Genomic DNA, 19547 nt, shown 5'->3' with positions numbered 1-19547 from the left:
GTTCACAAAATCTGCAGGCTAAATGTTACTGGAATCAATTTAAAACGATCCCAGAACTTACAGAGCGAAAATAGAACTGATGAGTGGCAGGATACCGAGAGCACTGAAGAAACTTGATCTTCAAATGTTAGGAGCTGTCGTTATCTTGTAAAGCTTCAGAGTTTTCTTGTTATATGTCAAAAGGAATTGAAAGGAAAGACTTCCAGAAATATTCTTGGGGAGAATTGAAACGGAGGCTTCTTGGGTGACATTTGTAGACTATTCCTTTTGTTAAAGATGAGCTGATAAAACGTTGTTTGGAAGCCTTTGCAACATTTTGCAATAGTAATGGAGGTATACTTATGGCAGCTGCTCTCGACATCTTTTATCACAAAGAATGTTGGAAATCACACTGTAGACCTGTGTATGACACCACACCAATACTAAAAGGACAGAAAAATGCCGTCAGTGAGAACAATGGGTACAAGACAATAGGCAAGAAGCATTCAGTAATTGTCTACACATATCAGAGAGAGTCTTGACATACACAAAGAGGTATACACACTGAGAGACATACTTCATGAATATGAACAAATACAAAGAGATATGCTGCTTACAAATGAAGAAATTAGAGATACATGTGATGACAGACAGGCATTACGCTCCCTTCGCAAAAAACTTCAAAAACACTTTGGTGAGGATATAGGGTTTCATTCCAGGTACCAAAAAATGAGCCTACAATAGTATATTTTCCAAAGCATGGTGGTGCAAAATGTTGCACAGGCTTCCAAACAATGTTTTTTCAGCTCATCTTTAACAAAAGGAATAGTCTCTACAAATGTCACTCAAGAGGCCCTAAGTTTCAATTCTCCCCAAGAATATTTCTGGAAGTCTTTCCTTTCAATTCCTTTTGAAAGATAACAAGAAAACTTTGAAGCTTTACAAGATAATGGCAGCTCCTAACATTTGAAGATCAAGTTTCTTCAATGCTCTCGGCATCCTGCCACTCATCAATTCTACATTTGCTCTGTAAGTTCTGGGCTCGTTTTAAATTGATTCCTGTAACATTTAGCCTGCAGATTTTGTGGACCTTTTTGCGTGTTTTGCATACCTGTATGCATTCATAAAGGTTGTCGAACTCAGTGTTTAACTGCCTCCATTCTTCACCTTTTTGGGCCAGGAAATTCCAGGTCTCTTGAGAAGGTTACTGAAATGGATCTCTTTTACGGGTTGCTGTTTTTCCACAAATAATGCAAGCATCATCTTAATCTGTCTTTGCACATTACTTGCTAATTTAGGTGGTTCTGCCACAAAAATGGCTGTTCTTCTCTTGCTTGAAGGGGGTCCCGGAACTACGTCACACATCTTTTATTCTGAAAGAGAGACAAAGTTAGAATTATTTCTACTTATTTATTTTCTGATAAAAATATTCATAGAACAAAAATGTGTATTTACGTGATTTACATGCTATATGAGAATATTAGGACAATTAGTAAAAAAAATAACTAAGGAAAATTTATAATTATGTTTCGGCCATCTTATTACGTAATTTTCTTTTTAGCATCCAAAAGATGGGATTACAAGAGAGACTCCCGTCCTAAAATTCATCAAATTGATGCTATCAATGAAATTTAAGCATAAAAAAGATCCCCTCACATTGCACACGGGCTCACCTATAACCTAACTGGACTACACACATTGCACATGCATACCATGTGGAAAGGCTCTTCCTTATCAGGATTAGATAACTTAGACATAAGAAAGCGTTTTCGTTTTGATGCCGCGATGAATTGTGCTGGGGGTATCCCAAACTCAGTCAAACAGAAATATGTACAGGTATTTACCCTTACATATTGAAGACTTTTTACTAAATGATTGTAATTACTTGCTGAAGATACGAAGCAAAGAAAATGTTTTAGTTTACATAGAGGAATTGACATAAGTTTCCCAGCACCAACGACAAAACCGGTGTATTCTCATAAGTTATAGAGCCCTGAATGGCAGAGAAAAATAATTTTGTTTCTGCGAAAAAAATCAGTACTTAAGGGAAATTGCAAAGCTAAGCCTTTTTCAACGAGCATTTCATGTACCTAAATACATTTATTCACAGTTGACGAGCTGGCATCCATAGGGGTAGCAGCGATGAACAAAGGGTATTTTGATGTAGGCGTTGAGTTTCTGAAAGCAGCTAGTGTACGGGCGTCATCCAACCCCCTTTGGACCCTATCAGGGAAACAGATGCAACATTTGACGACATCTTCAGAATATTCCACACAGCACATCGAGAGTTTGTTGAGGACAGCCGTAAAAGTGGTACGTAAAATTACATATGTGCTTTCCGCTTACCCGTGGATATCTTTTCTTTACTAATATAATAACTGTTCTCCGCATCTTTAATGTTTCCCTTATTTCTAACAGACAGTCAGTCATTTCACTTAAGGCACGACCATCAGTCAGTGGCGGATCTAGAAATCTTTCATGGGGCGGGTGGGGTGGCACCCAGGATATATAATATGTGTGTGTAACTTGTACGGTACATATACTACATCAATATTATTTTTGCACACAATATAACTACTACACAGTAGTAGTAGTTGTTGAATTAATCATTAACTAAGCAAATGTTTGCTATTAATAATGATTCATTGAAAGAAAACAATGCTCTATTATTCATATCCATGGGGGAAGCGCGTGACCAGGTGCCCCCGCCACCCTACCTTAAATCCGCCAGTGCCACCAGTAGCTAAAGGTGCGCGCGCATGCTGTCAATCCTGAGTGAAGTTCCTATGGCAGTCGTATATGTATGTGTTCGCATATTATCGTTTGTCCTTTTTCACTCTACCAATACTTATTATCAGTTCAAACTTTAACCTATAGAAAGTTTTCCATATCCAGCCTGTATTTAGTTGCAACGCTTGATAGCCTCCTTATCATAGACCTAGCCTGGTTCTAAAATGGATGATTTTTTAAAAATATAACAACTCATGAAAGGAAAAGGTTGTTCTCAGTATATTGTACAAAATAGCTGCTAGCCCTCAGATTAATTTTGGTTTCTTAGTATGTATTTTTATGTTGCGATTAGTTGGGAATATATCCGACTACCATAGACTAAGCATGGTTCCATTGTGTAGATTTAAATAATTTAATATTGCTGTTAGTTTAACAGTATCGCACAGCTTTTTCCTTTAATTCTCCCTCATGAATTTGGTGCCGCACTATAAGATCGAATGTCCTCACCGGGTACTGAGAAATAAATTGTTATAGATATATGAAATAGGTAAAATCCATGGGCTTGGTACCTAGTTCCATTGCCTAAGATAACAGATGAAACACGAGGTAACCACGCGGTTGTGACCGTACGCATTATGGTGGTTACCCGCGCTGTCCATTCAGTATTATTAAAATGGAAGTGGAGGAAATAACATTCGTACGGTATGTTCATAAGTCTGTCCAATAACTGAGAGAACATCAACCTAAATTCTTCAGTAATTTCAGTGACTATAAAATCATTTGACGATTTACTTACACTGATTAATGATGATATTTCATCAAATAGCGTAATGCAGTGTATGCATGTATGTGTAATCATGCACACACATATGCATGCATACATTATATATATATATATATATATATATAATATATATATATATATATATATATATATATATATATATATATATATATATATATATATGTGTGTGTGTGTGTGTCTGTGTGTGTGTGTGTGTGTATTCTTTCCCGCTGTTATCCCTACATTAATGGGTCGGGTGCCTGATGCACCTTCTCCACTGCCTTCTATCAAAGGCATCATCCTCCACCAAACCTCTTCTTTCCATATGTTCCTACACTTTATCTCGCCATCTAATTCTCTGTCTCCCTGTCGATCTTCTAACAGGTTCCTCCCAAGCTCTCTTCACTCCCTCCTCGTCATCCACCCTCAACACATGCCATGCCATCTCAATCGTGACTCTCTTATCACCTCTGTAATCTTTACTAAGCCTGCTCTTCTTCTTATTTCATCATTTTCCAATCTCTCAAACAATGGTATTCCTATAATCCACCTCAGCATTCTCATCTCTGTTCTCTCAAGCTTTACTTCCTCTTTTCTTCTTACAGCCCATGTTTCTGCTCCATATGTGGTTGTCGTTTTTAAAACAACCACGGTTTTTTATGAGAGATGATTAGATAAAATACATCTCTATTTTCCTTTCTTTAATTTCTAGTTTTCTTATAAAAAGGTGAGTGATCTACACTTGTTGACCTGCGTTATGAATCTAACTCTGAGTGAATTTGGCACAAACTTACTAAAATACACAAATTTGATTCAAGACTTATCAAACAAGGGTTATATTAATTTATGTCTTGAAAATTATGAAAGTTACATCGGACTTGATAGACATTATCTTCATTTAGATAAGGATAAACATTAATACAAAATATATGTTAACTTATAACGTCTATCACATGACTGCCCTCGGTTGGTTGTTTGGGCTATGGCGCCTGCTGACCTCATGACAACTTCAGCGCATTTCTCACAACAACACACTGTGACTACCACTTCACTCCCCTGCTTTCTCTTTCTCCTTTCTTAACAACATATAATTTATCATTACACATACATTAACACTGGTCTTATCACTGCGTTATATATCTTGACTTTTAGCTTGATTGGCATTTTCTTATCACATACCACTACAGCCACCTCTCTCCACTTCCCCCTGCAGCTTTTATCCTACTGTCATCTTCAGCCTCACATCCTCCCTCTTGGATTAAAGTAGATCCTAAGTATTTAAACTTTTCTGCTTGTTTTATAATCAAGCCTCCTCTTTCTTGTATTACTATTCTGTCTCTATCTTCCCAACTGCTCAAAAAACCTGTTTTATCCATATTCACCTGTAAGCCACCACTCTCTAAACTCTAAAGACTCCTGCCACTCTCCAACCCTTCTCTGTAGGTCCTCATTTTTAGCAGTGATACCAGACCATCAGTGTACAACAATGCCCTCAGCTCTTCATTCCTGATCTCTTCACTCAATACATCCATGACCAGCACAAACAAAAATGGGCTTAATGCTGACCCCTGGCATAATTCAGCACTAACTTCCTAGCTTTCTGTTTCCCCAACTGCTGTTATCACTTTTGCTCGTTCTTTTATATATCATCTCGACCAGCATAACCAACTTTTCTGGGGCTTAGCTTTTCCTTAAGCACCAAAACATCACTTCTCTTTGGATTCTATCATATGCTTTCTCTAGGTCTATAAATGCACAATAGAGCTCCTGGTTTCCCTCTAGTCTCTTTTCCTGTAGCTGTCTTACTATGAAGATGGCATCCACCGTCCCTCTTCCCCTCATGAATCCTTACTGCTGTTTCCCAATCTTTACAATCTCTCTTAATCTCTCATCCAGTATTCTCTTTAAAACGTTCAATCCACGCTCTGTTAGTTTAATTCCCTTGTAATTACCACAATCCAAGGCATCTCCCTTATGCTTGTATATTTATCCCATTAGACTCCCCTATCCATTCCCTTGGCATTTCTTCATCTTCACATAGAGCTTTTAATAAATCCAGCATCCATTTCTCCCCCTCTGTACCTAGTAATTTGATCATTTCAATTTGGAACTCCAATGGACCTGGTGATTTACCATTCTTCATTTTCCTTAATGCTCTCTTCACTTCTGTATCCTGTATCTCCATCACTGGTTCCTCCACCCTCTGTGCATCTCCCATCTCCTCTCTCTCAGTTTCAGTATTTAACAGTTGTTCAAAATACTCTCACCATCTCTTCTTAATGTCTTCATCCCTATACAATATATTTCCATCACTATCCTTGATGACACCCAATATACCCACATCCTGTCTCTGCCTTTTCCTCAAGTTTGAAATCTTACAGATATCCTTTTCTTCTTCTCTTGTTCTTAGTCTTTCATTCAATAGCTTTGCTGCCCTTCTGATAGCCATACCTACCCTCCTTCTCTCCTCTCTTTCCTCTTCTCTGTACCTTTCCTCTCCACTCTGTGCATGCCTTACCTTTGAGTCCTTAAATGGTATTGATTTTCTTTTAATTGATTCTTGCACCTCTCCATTCCACCACCACTTTTCTCCTCTCGATACTCCATATCCGCTGATTCTTCCCATCAGTTCCTCTGCTTCCCCCACACATATTTCTCTCATGTCTGCCCAGAAATTTTTCACTCTGTTACCCTGTCTAAATTCTACGTTTCCCACTTTCCAGACATCTCTCTCTCACAGTCCTAAGTTGCTCCCCCCTTTCTCCTTTAAGGTCCCAAATCTTAATTCTAGATCTTCTCTTTCTGTTCTTGGGTCTCCTACCTCTCATTTTAAAATCCATCTCCACCAACCTATGCTGTTTAACACACGCTTCTCCCAAGATCACTTTGCAGTTTGTCACATTGTCGCATTTTTCATATTTCGTAAGGGCACGAAGTGGTTATAATGTAGGATGAGTTGCTTTTTAAAGAATTCACTGATATAGTTGTCAAAAGGAATGTACCTTTGCAAAAGATCAATTTGCAGAATACTTCATTCATGAAGGTATAGAGTTGAATTGAAGGAAAATTTTTTGTAATGTGAAGTGCATAAACACAGAAATTCAATAAAATGTGTATATAGTACAAATATATATATATATATATATATATATATATATATATATATATATATATATATATATATCATATACTTGTAGGTGTCCAGGGAAAGGCATTCAGTACAATTGAAGGCTAATTATTGCTAATGCCGACGTTTCACAACCACATTGTGGCACCTTCAAGGCTGAAATACAGCGAGTTGACTCTTATTAATTAATCATAAAAACATTTATAATAATATATAACTAAAATCACTACAGCATTCTCTTATTTAAAATGCTATCTCATTTAAAATATATACGACAAATAGGGCCATCAAGCAAAAACAGTTGAGTAGATGATGTCTGGTTGTTCAATGATGGGACAGTTAATTTTATCATTATGGACTCTAAGGTTGTTATGTCATTGTTTTTATGCGTTAGTCCTATTATGTCCTATTATTTGAAAATCTTTGTTATCTATGGATGTTTTGCATAATTCGGAATGGTTCCTTATATTGGATTGTTCAGGGTTGTTCTAACACCCAGAACTATCCAATATAAGGAACCATTCCAAATTATGCAAAACATCCATAGATAACAAAGATTTTCAAATAATAGGGCATAATAGGAATAACGCATAAAAACAATGACTTAACAACCTTAGAGTCCATAATGATAAAATTAACTGTCCCATCATTAAACACCCAAACATCATCTACTCAACTGTTCATCGCTTGATGGCCCTATTTGTCTTGTCGTTGCCTTATTGTATGTGTGCACCTTCTTGTTTATTATTATTTTTTCTTTCTCTCTCCATGTTTAAACAGTTTCCTTTTAACTCCCGTCTGGGTAGGTCCTTCTTTTCGTGTCAATGGTGTTTTTTGTATATATTCTAAATGAGATAGCATTTTAAATAAGAGAATGCTGTAGTGATTTTAGTTATATATTATTATAAATGTTTTTATGATTAATTAATAAGAGTCAACTCGCTGTATTTCAGCCTTGAAGATGCCACAATGTAGTTGTGAAACGTCGGCATTAGCAATTAACCTTCAATTATATTGAATACCTTTCCCTGGACGCCTACAAGTATGATTTCGAGAGCTGCAGCTCCAATGCTTGAGTATATCAGAATTGCAGAAAATTTCAAGTAGTTCCTCCCAGAACGTTTTCTCTTTACCTTTTTGTCCTTATAATCATCTGCTCTCATATCCCAGTGGCTGGACGTTTTCCAGCTTCATCAGAGAATAGGTCGGTGTCAAAGTGACTAATCTCTAATTTGAGGTGTGGCGCAGGCAAATCCTCGTGGTCACATGAACTCTGCGCTGTCATTAACTTTGCAACCGCCATGTGTGAACTGGACCGTATGTGTAACCGCCTATAACGACGCAAGGTGATCTGGTAGAGACTTTCTCATGTGCAAACCGCGCTGTTAGCAGCACTTTGGGTCTGTCTCATAAGATCTTACACGTCGGTTAGTGGAGGACGACTTTGGCAGTTAACAACTTTTGTGTACATTTTTACTATTAATTGATTGATTGATTTATATAGACTGCCGTTACAAGAAGAACTTTACTCCTAGGATAAGGTGAACAGCTATCTAATACAATAAAGACCGACATCTGTTGAATGGTTTGTTCATACATGCCGACTCCCGGTAATTATGCATAGAAAGCTGATAAAGATATACGAAATGAATAACTGAAGGCATAATCCAAAGACCTTAGCACCAGGCATATACCGCTGTCACATAAAAAAAATACATATTTACAATAGCAAGTAATTCTCCCCGTGTGACGATATGAGAGCTTTTGCTGCTGCCCAAAGAAATTGCTCGTGTGGCAGCACCTTAGGCTTTCTCTTTCAATGGTGCTTCAAAAACGAGTTGTAGGTATCGTTAATGCCCGAGAAGGTGGTTTTAGGCAGGATTCTATTCGAACGCTACTTCAATGGAATGTAGGATTGCCTTTGTTTATTTTACAGCATAATCATGTTTTGGAGGTGCGGGGTCCACGGTCGCTAACTCACACGACATCTCACGTGCGATTCGAAACTACGAGACTCGAAATTCAGTTGAGAAAACGAGAGAAGGAGCGGCAAGAAAAGGAAAATGTTATACTAAGTGACCAGTATTTGTCACGTCACGACAATAAGACGTGGATGCTGAACCACAGGGCGCTGGTAGAACTGCAACAGGTAGAACGACTCTGCAGAGGAGAGGATCTCAGGGTAAGACAATACAGGTTTCCGTTTGTCCTTGCCCAGGCCTGTACCGAAGGGGGATGGGGGTGGGGAGATTGAGGGGGGGACGGCGTGTCGAACGATCCCCCCCCCAAAAAAAAAAAAAATTCTCGAAGTCCATATTTTGTGACTATCCTTTTCACTGAACTGTACTTACAAAGTAATAAATAATTATTGTTTTTTTTTTTTTTTTTTTTTTGTTAACTCAAATATATAACAAACAACAAATAAAGTAATATGCATGTTATTGTTAACATAATAAATTAATCAATTAATAAAACTTAAGAAATAATATTGAATTTCAGTGCAAACTATGAACATTATAAGCAAAATTCTGTCAACCAAAGCCGGTACTTTGAATAATATCTAATCGGGTAGAAGGGCATAGACCGCATAGGTACTCAATTTTTCTTCTTAATATAACTAAAATAACATTTTCAAGTATTTCATCATGTATACACTACCTATATGTATAATATATGCAATGATATTATAAAAGAAAAGGTCCAGTTTTGTGAAAAACCAATCCCCCCCCCCCCCCCCCCCCGCCCCGCTAAAAAAAAAAACGCTGCGGCACGGGCCTGTTGTCGGAGGCTGAAAAGCTTTGTGAGAGCATGTGGGTAGCGTAAGTCTTACAAATGCATGTATATTCTATGCCTCTTTTTAATATTAAATTATTTGAGTATTAAACATAAGTTTTAAGATTTCACAACTCGAACGGCTATATTGTCAATTTTGTCAAAGTATCAATGTGGTAGCGATCGTTGTCTTGTCCTTTGATGGAGAAATTTTTAATGTTAAAGAAAAAGACTGTGTCTACCCATACGCAGTAAATTCCTTTTTCATATAGCAAGTGAATCAAAGATGTGCTTTATATAGTCTACTTCATGGTTATTTCGAATCAAGACCATCTGAGTGACCATAAATTCAGTATATGGAGAATGGTAGTTGTTCTTCAAGGCAGAAAACGACACTATCACTGGAAACTTGACTGATTCTGCGCATTAGCAAACAACAGCCTGTTATTAAATCCGTTTACTCTGTTCTTGAGTACCAAATCCATTTCAACCTTAAGTAAGTATTGCCAGTGGCGATAAAATGAAGGATGTTCATTTTGCGGATCCTGGTAATCCTTCAACTAGTAATTCCTCTTGGCTCTGAAGTGCCAGGGAGCTTTCATTGCATGCAGGCTATTTGTTGGGAACAGAAACACCAAGTTATCAAAGAGATTATTCGTGCTGAATAAATGACTACCATTCTGCAGGCGTTAGAAACGGAAAACTTGGGTGTTCCAGGTTCAGAAAAAGCCTACCTCTCATTTAACTACCTTTTACTATGTTTACTTGTCACATAGTTTTATTGTTAATTAAACACAACATGGTGAACGAGAGCAGTAGTGTACTGAAAAAAGGGCAATATTTCACTTGAAAGGATAACGGTGAGAATCTAATGTTTTTCCATTGTTTCGATACCATTAGGATCTGGAGAGTCAGGTAAAGCCGGGTGACACCTTGTCACCATTGGGGAATTTTTTTCAACGACCGAAAATAGAATAATCGTTTGTTTTTGGCACAACTTTTAGATTAGCTCTAATCTCATGTCAAAATTTTTATGAAATGTGTTTACCAGATAGCTCATAAACATTCAGAATGTGTTTGATATGCATTAGAAATTATAATTATGAATTCAGTAATTCACAGAACTACAGATTATAATATTTCTTTTGACAATTTTAAGATAAGTTGAAATTCATGAAGACACTGTAGTATAAGGATTACTTTTAAGAATTTTATATTCAGTCTTTTATGAATTATCAGTTGTTTGTTCTTTAGTTTAGATATTAGCATACTGTTAAATATATCGCTGATATGGGCTACATTTGTACACCTTTCTCTTTTATAAATTATTTAGTAAATATATCGCTGATATTGGGCTCCATTTGTACCCCCCCTTTCTTTTTAATAAATTATTTAGTATAATATCAGCTAGTGAATTATCACCATTCAATTTTTCATGAGCAACAAATTTCAGAGAAAAATAGAATTCTTTTCCAGGATGAAGGACTGTCTTTTTGAAGATCATCCCTTTTGCAAAAGCACTTCAACTGATATTAAGGAAACATCAACAAATAGAATTATCAAAGCAAGTAAAAAGGGAGGTGATGAATTGTATCACAGTTTGGATCCAGATAATCAGTGGAATCTCACAAAGACGGTATATCAACTTATACATCTCTGCATATCGCCCTATACTTAGAGACATCAGAAGCAATCACCCATTACCCAACTTTCCCTAAGAGACAGAAAAGAGAAAAAAAGGCAATTCATATTTAAAGAATATTGTATATTTTGTGGAAATGACTGTCCAATTACACGTAATCAGCCTCATCCTGAAAGGTGGGACAATGCATCTCTATGCCGCACATCAGACCGTAGAGATACACAGAAAACTTTCAAAGAAGATATATTAAATGTTTGTAATTTGCATATTGATCAGTGAGGCTAGGAAGCAGAACTTAGACTAAGTGGAGCAGCAGCAGATCTTCATGCTGCAGATGGACGATACCCCGAAAATACTATCGAACGTTTGTTAGACAAAAATACTGTAAAACAGAGAGCTCTTCTTCGGATATGACTGACATGGATAATGCTGCTGCAATACATGATTGTATAACTGAAATGAAAAAAAGACTATTTCCAGATATGGAATTCAGTTAATCTTCATGAAGTTTATATTGCCCATGGTGGAAACCTTCAGTGACGTCAGTTTATAAACACCATTATGGATATTTTAGAAAACGAGTACATAGTGATGTCTGCTTATAGTTACTCTAGTATTCTTATTCATAAAACATCTGCAAGCCATCTCATAAAACTGTCAAAAGATGAAGACAATGATGATTTTGAAACACCTGTAAAAACTATTGCTTCCACCATTGTAAATGAATGCAAAGAGAAAATACCAGATAAAGGTCGCCACAAAAGCCGTCTCAATAATGATATAGCTTCAGCGCCAGTCAGTGAAACCTTGTCTTATGTACTACAAAATATATCTAAAAGTTTGGATAAAGATGCGCTGCCTTCAGTAATGATAGGAAACATCATCACCAGCATTGTTACAAACACATATACTCCACTGCAGGTGGCCCTTGGGGTATTGGTGCGCACCACCTCTATGATTGATCCAATTGCTAATTTTAAGGTCTGCGCTCCATACCGTGAAGTTATACGCTTCAAAGCATCGGCTGCTGCTGCAACTGCCTAAAAGAATTCTGAGGAAGGTTTATTCAATGAAACTGATGGCCTGATACAATTCATGTCAGATAATTTTGATGCTAATATTAATTCGCCAAATGGTCTTAAGACTACTCATGCTATTGCTAGAAGTGCTATTGCGCTATTAGCTACAGTATGTCAGTGAATGAAATAAAGAGAAGAACCTGTAGCAGATACAGAATACTACCTATATGTTGGACCACAGAAACCTTCCATGCTTGATGAAGTTTCCAAGAAACCTGGTTGCCAAAGTCTTTAGCAGACAAACAAAATGCAAGTCTAAGTCGTGCAAGGATGCTTGATCATGGTTTTTTCAACAAGTAGTTACTGAGGATGTCCCAGAATTTGGAGGGTGTGTAATTCTAAAGTTGCAAGAGACCAAGGACATTCTCTGCGACCTGCCACTGTAACACGGTATCAGCCACTTTTGGACATGAAGCCAGCTTATCCTAGTTCTATGCTCATTGTAATAAACAAATACCTAGATCTGAGTGAAAAATGCAATCAAGATTATGTTATTATCACAAAGGATTTGCAACTGTGTAAGGAAGCAGCTAAGCTGAAATTCCACTCTCCCACTCTTTAGGTAAATATAATTAGGTGGCTTGGTGGAATGCATTTGATTTTGAGTTTTGTTGGTTGCGTAGGTAATTTAATGGCTAAAAGTGGACTTTAGGATATTCTTGGATCAGCATTTAGTGGTGTTTCATGTGCATAACATCCACTTATGGGGACTTAATGGCAGATCTTGAAGCCTGTTCTGCCAGGAGCAAAACAGTAAAACTTTGAGTAGACAATTTAATTAAGCCTGTTATGATCACGATGATATTTGTGCAAGCAGAGCGAGAAGGGGACTGGCTGTTGCACCTATGGTCTGTCGAATCTGTTACCATATTCCTATGCAGCTAAACACATAAACTATGCCTGATATGCACTACTTTACTTAGTTGAAATGCAAAGGCTTCCAGATGATATCCAGGTCAAGGTCTTGAATGATGAGCATGTCACTTGTCATGCTGCAGGTTTATGGAATGGAATGTGGTCTGACATGTTTATAGAGACTACATTCATGAGATATGGCCACGGTCCATCGGGCATCATTGTAACACGTTGAACCACATGAGGATCTTCACCAGCACTGAAGAAGCTGATGTCATAATAATCCACCAGCTCCTCTATTTAATAAAGGCTGGAGTTGATATTATCATCATAATATGTGATGATACAGATTTTTTTTTGTACATTTATTACACCATTACCACAAGCATAACCTAAGTTTTGCAGTAATGATAGAAGCTACTTCTGACATAGTCAAATAAAGATCAAAGCTACTGTTGAAAAACATCACCCCATAGTTTCAAACATTTTAGCAGCACCTGCTTTATCTGGTTGTGACACAACATCACAATTAAATCGAATAGAAAAGGCACCTGTTTAAATGTTTTAAAGCAAGGTTACCAGATTGCTGGACTTGGTGATGTAAATGCAAACTTGTCAAATGTAATACAACAAGAAACTACATTTATATCACGCTGCTACGGCATAAGTGTCAAAAGCCTCTGGCAATATGTCTGATGTTAGGTATGCGGTATGCCAAAAAAAAAAAAAAAAAAAATGTTTTTCCTATAAAGTTGTAGGAGCTCCCCAGTTAAAGACTGCCTCCAACAGCAGCCGCCTTTAGATACCGTGTTTGCCGGTGTCGCCTACAGGCTGCCCGATGGAAATGTGCTAAAGCCAATCCACCCCTTATGGACTCGATTAACTATGGGTAGGAATTTGATCGTATTCCTACTTTTCTAGTGCCAGTTACCACACTCATGTGCTCCATAATATATTCTGCAGCTTATTAAATGCTCTTGTGTTATTGAAGGGAATACATGTGGTGGAAGTGTAAATTGCAGTTGCGTGAAGGCACCCTTAAGATAGAAGTGAAGAAGAAGATAGAAATGAAGAAGCTATTCTAAGAAACATTTTAAATGATAGCTAGCTAAATGCAGTACCGATCTTTCACAGTCTGTGCTGTGCAATAATGATAACTATTTACATTTTTAATTGATTTTTCACGAGGTTTTTCCTGAATATTAGCAATTTTCTTATCAGTTATGGCCATGTTTTTTTCCCAAATAACAATTAATAAAAACTATTTATATGTTCGAAAGAAGAGATTAATAAAAATGTCAGGCGGAAGTATAAACTTGTGCAGATTTTTGTTGCTTAAATACCTCAAACTTACTAAATGCATAGATTATTTTCCCCAAAGGTGACAGAGTGTCACCCGGCAGTTTTTTAGTTGTTATACCCTATATAGTAGTATTAGAAAATGGAAAAAAAAAATGGATTCTCAACATTACCACTTCATGTGGAATTTTCAGTAGACTACAGAGGCGGATCTAGAAATCTTTCAGGGGGACCCACTTACTATTTATATATGTACATACATACAAATATATATATATATATATATATATATATATATATATATATATATATATATATATATATATTTGTGTGTGTGTGTACTGTACATATATATATATATATATATATATATATATATATATCTATATATATATACTATATATATATATCAATATTCATATATGTATGCACAAACACACACACTTATACATACATATATATATATATATATATATATATATATATATATATATATATATATATGCAGACATAATTTACTTAATACGCACATATATGTTGTATGTACTGAATTACAAGGAATTACAAGGATTAGGATGTCTCAAAGACTGTTTAGTCCATCTGAGGAGACTTATCTTTAGGAGCAGGTTTTACAATTCATTCATTGTTCTAATGATTCTATCTAGCTTTCTTGTAAACTCTTCCACACTGTTATTGTTTACAACTTCTGGCGGGACAGTTTATTTTATGTCACATATCTTGTATGTAAAGAATTTCCGACAATGTAAGTTATTCTCTTCAGTTCTAGTTTCCATCCATTATTTCTTGTCTGGTTTTCGTTTAAAGTGAAGAGGTTACTGTCCAATTTTGTTATGCCTTTCATTATTTTGAATGTCGTCGTATTAGTTGTCCTCGCAATCCGTGTTTCTAGGTCATACATGTTCAGGCTCTCTAGTCGTCTTTGGTAACCTATTTGCCTGATGGATGGAATTAACTTTGTAGCTCTTGCTTGCACCCCTTCTAGTCTATCTATGTCCTTTCTTAGTATTGGTGACCTAAACTTTACTGTATATTCAAGATGTGGTCTAACTATTGATGAGTAGGACTGCAGCACCAATTCCTTATTTCTGTTTGTGAACTGTCTCTTTATGTATCCCACTAGTTTCTGTGCCCTCTTTTCAGCTTTTATGCATTACTTCGTGGATTTAAAAACCTTGGTAATAACAACTCCAAGGTCCTCTTCTTGTTCTACACTATTTATGTCATTCCCAAGCAGCATGGGGGTTGTTTGTTCCTATTTGTAACACTTTACATTTATCTGTTAAAACGCATTTGCCATATTTTTTATCACTCTCCTATTTTCCTTAGATCATTTCTTAAACTTTCCACTGTATATGGGTCTCCTGCATTTACACCTAGTTTGGTGTCATCTGCAAATTTGGCTATTTTGCTAGTGAAGCCTACAGCTGACCATTCTGATTCTTCACCATTTATTACGACTCTCTGTTTTCTATTAGTTAGCAAGTCTTCGATCCAGTCTGCCATTTCTCATATAATTCCTAAAGCTCTAACTTTTGTCGTTGTGTGGAACTTTGTCAAAGGCCTTTTGGAAATGTAAGTAGAGCATATCTAATGCTCTACTACTGTCGTCAATACTAAGCATGTTATGGAAAAACTCCAAGAGGTTTGATAGGCAGGATATGTTTTGTCTGAAACCGTGTTGGCTGTTTAACAACAAGTTGTTTCTATCAGTGTGAGAGGGATTATAATAATTCTGAAGATTGTTATATTGTTTTCCACACCTTTAGCTTACAAAGAAGTAGCAGGTGAAGTTTCTTTGCCAAATATAAGTATTAAATACATGCTTAGAAAAATTATATAATTTTGTTTTCAGTGTTTCTATCAATATTTTGCTTGTGTGTAGTGAATACATTATAAAAATTTAATTATAGCTTTGAGATTTACACATTAATCTATCAACGGAGGCGGGGGCGTGTGCATGTGCTGCCCCCACTTAAATCCGCCACTGAACGAGACCTTCGATCAGATGAAATTTACCTTTTGTTCAGTAACAGCGTGGTAAACAGAAGAGGGGAAATCAGAATACCTGTACTATAAAGAAAGTTTTGTGGACAGACGAAGTCATCATCATTTTGATCGTGCTGAGTTTTAAAGGACATTCGGATGTTCTGGTCCAGAGCTACTCAGGCTCCGTAGAAACACATTTATTTGTTAATTATCAGTTAAAACATGAATCTGTTACGTGTAAAAGTGTTTAGTATTGAAAGTACATCATAACCTGCGAGAGAACTAATGTTGTTTCTCGATTTATAATAAGTGTTTTTTTGCTTCCAATAATAATAATAATAATAATAATAATAATAATAATAATAATAATAATAATAATAATAATAATAATAATAATAATAATAATTGTTATTATTAGTTATTATCTTTGGTCTATCACAGTCCTCCAATTCGACTGGGTGGTATTTATAGTGTGGGGTTCCGGGTTGCATCCTGCCCCCTTAGGAGTCCATCACTTTTCTTACTATGTGCGCCGTTTCTAGGATCACACTTCTGCATGAGTCCTGGAGCTACTTCAGCCTCTAGTCTTTCCAGATTCCTTTTCATGGATCTCGGGATAATGCCTAGTGTTCCTATGATTATGGGTACAATTTCCACTGGCATATCCCATATCCTTCTTATTTCTATTTTCAGGTCTTGATACTTATCCATTTTTTCCCTTTCTTTCTCTTCAGCTCTGGTGTCCCATGGTATCGCGACATCAATGAGTGATACTTTCTTCATGATTTTCTCAATCAACGTCACGTCTGGTCTATTTGCACGTATCACCCTATCTGTTCTCATACCAGATAATCTTTGCATGATCGTTTTCCATCACTCCTTCAGGTTAGTGCTCGTATCACTTATTACTGCAAGGTAGCTGGTGTTATTATTATTATTATTATTGTTATTCCTGTGAGACAGTGATATAACGTTGTCAATTTATTCTCAGTCATTAAGCGCTACAACATTTTAACAGGAAATCAACGTCAGTTCTTCTTTAAGCTGCAGCTACTTGAACAGCAGGAGTCCCTGGCTTTTGCTGGCACCATTCAAGATGGAAGTTGTGTCACTTGACCCTCACATAGCTCTGCTGTACGACGTCGTAACACCGAGGGAATCGGAGAATATCAAAGCTGCAGCCCGCAAATCTCTTCAGACACCGCCTCCCCAACAGGTTACCCAGAAAGGAAGGGCCCCCCCGGAAGAGTGGTCCTTGAAGCAGTGAGTCCTTCCAGAAATTTCGCTCTCTATTGGCGGTAGTTAAGTGAAGTACATAAGCACCCTCTCTCTCTCTTTCGTACGGGTATTTTTGGCAATTTGGTTAACAAATTCCATTAGTTACTTGCCAACCTGCTCAGTTCAGAGAAACGCACGTTGAAATTCCTCAGTGCTTAAGCGGCAATCTGAGCCAAGTCAGAGATAATTGGAAAGATGACATAATCAGGGCCTATAAATTTCTTTATGAAAATTGAGAACCACACTGTTGCTGATACACAATAAATAAACATATCAGAAAAGATGTTTCATTGCCTCCAAGTTTGCTTGTGGGCATATACTGAAGGCTGCGAATTCTTTCCGTCTCAACTTCTACCTTGTGCCTCACATCGTGAAAAAGAGATAAATCAAAACTATGTTTGTACCTACTAGGTCAGTCTATCTGTGTTTAGTTCATGAATAGGTCATTTAACTTTTACAACACTAATTAGGATACGATTACCTAGATTAAAAGAGAATGATTCATGCACAGAATTTTTAGAGTAGTGTAGATATAATAGCACACACTAATATATAGATATTTTTCAGTACGTGAGATGGCAGAGTAATTTATCATTAAGAGGGTGAAGTTATAGCGATCTCACCTTAGCGGGCAAGTTTCATTTCGAGCGCTGCTTTTTAATTTCCCAACCTTTCCCTTTCCTTTTCAGTGTATGGCTCGAAAGCAAATCTCAAGAATCACTACAGCGTCTAAGTCGCCGACTGTCTCATGTAACAAACTTAAACATTGATGACAACACATCCGAACCTTTTATGGTAAGTGAGCCTGATGCAATAACTGCGTTCGTTGTTTGATATTCCTAGTGTTATCCTATAAAAAACATTTGTAGCTTAATGATCATCCATCTGGGACTGCACGATCTTGCTAATCTGCCTTCCGGCTCCCTTCAGGGCCAAAGTTGTGTCTAAAACGAGACATGCATAAACAGCCACATGTTCAAACAAAGAGAGAGAGAGAGAGAGAGAGAGAGAGAGAGAGAGAGAGAGAGAGAGAGAGAGAGAGAGAGAGCAATTAAAGAATTTAGGAAGTGGCCAAGGTTCAAGGCCACCTTATGTCAGTCAGCAATAGGTGAAAAAACGTCGTATTATTTGATTTAATGAAGCTTTGGGAGGAGGATTGCATGGAAAGTATTAAGCAACACATATACATATATACATACACACACATATATATATGTATATATAATATATATATATATATATATATATATATATATATACACATACACATATGTAATATATATACATATATATATGCTTAAAAAACCACAGAAGATGCACGTGACTTCATTAAATAAGCGAATACCACAGGAAAATGATAGGCAGAAATCCAAGCACTTTCGTCTTTACTAAGACATTGTCAAGGAACGAATGAAATACAATTGGAGAGAAAGTTATCTGGTAAACAATAAGATCAAGAATACCAGATGTTTAATTGTCAAAAGGGAAAAAATTATAGAGATAACCCAGGATTATCGGATATCACACGGTCACAAACCTAAACATAGATTTAACCCCAACAGAAACTACAACGTATCGTACAGTCCAAAAAATGTAAAAACTTAATATATTAATTTTGTTGCTTATATTTATATACAACTTTTTTTCATTATGAAGGCATCAAGTTTAAATAAACTAAGACCTAAATTTAGAACATATCCATTATTTGACTTACATATATATATATCATACACACACACACACATATATATATATATATATATATATGTCTTATGAGACCAGAGTCTCGTATCACATTTGGTAAACGTTAAGCCAAAGCGGAAGGCAAACTAAGTCTGGTAATACATTCTCCTCGCTCTCTTTCTCTCTCTCTCTCAGACACCGGTAATATACCCTCTCTCTCTCTCTCCTGATACCCAACTCTGGCAATAGGCTTCTTCCCCCCCCCCCATCTCTCTCTCTCTCTCTCTTCCTCTCTCTCTCTCGATAGCCTCC

At 36.7% G+C, this 19547-nt stretch overlaps 1 protein-coding gene across 1 annotated transcript in view; it reads left to right on the top strand.

Moving 5' to 3' along the window:
* The window catches only part of LOC135224794 (prolyl 4-hydroxylase subunit alpha-2-like), a 96009-nt gene that overhangs the window by 40091 nt on the left and 36371 nt on the right, over positions 1-19547 (top strand). The window contains exons 5-8 of the mRNA XM_064264119.1: positions 2090-2292; positions 8557-8802; positions 17293-17537; positions 18242-18347. Of these exons, the coding sequence (XP_064120189.1) occupies positions 2090-2292; positions 8557-8802; positions 17293-17537; positions 18242-18347 (800 nt within the window). The remainder of the gene's footprint in view (positions 1-2089; positions 2293-8556; positions 8803-17292; positions 17538-18241; positions 18348-19547) is intronic.

The sequence above is a fragment of the Macrobrachium nipponense genome, chromosome 12 (assembly GCF_015104395.2).
Source record: "Macrobrachium nipponense isolate FS-2020 chromosome 12, ASM1510439v2, whole genome shotgun sequence".
NCBI lineage: Eukaryota > Metazoa > Arthropoda > Malacostraca > Decapoda > Palaemonidae > Macrobrachium > Macrobrachium nipponense.
Note: the sequence above shows the minus strand (reverse complement) of the source record. Positions and strands in the feature narration are given on the sequence as shown.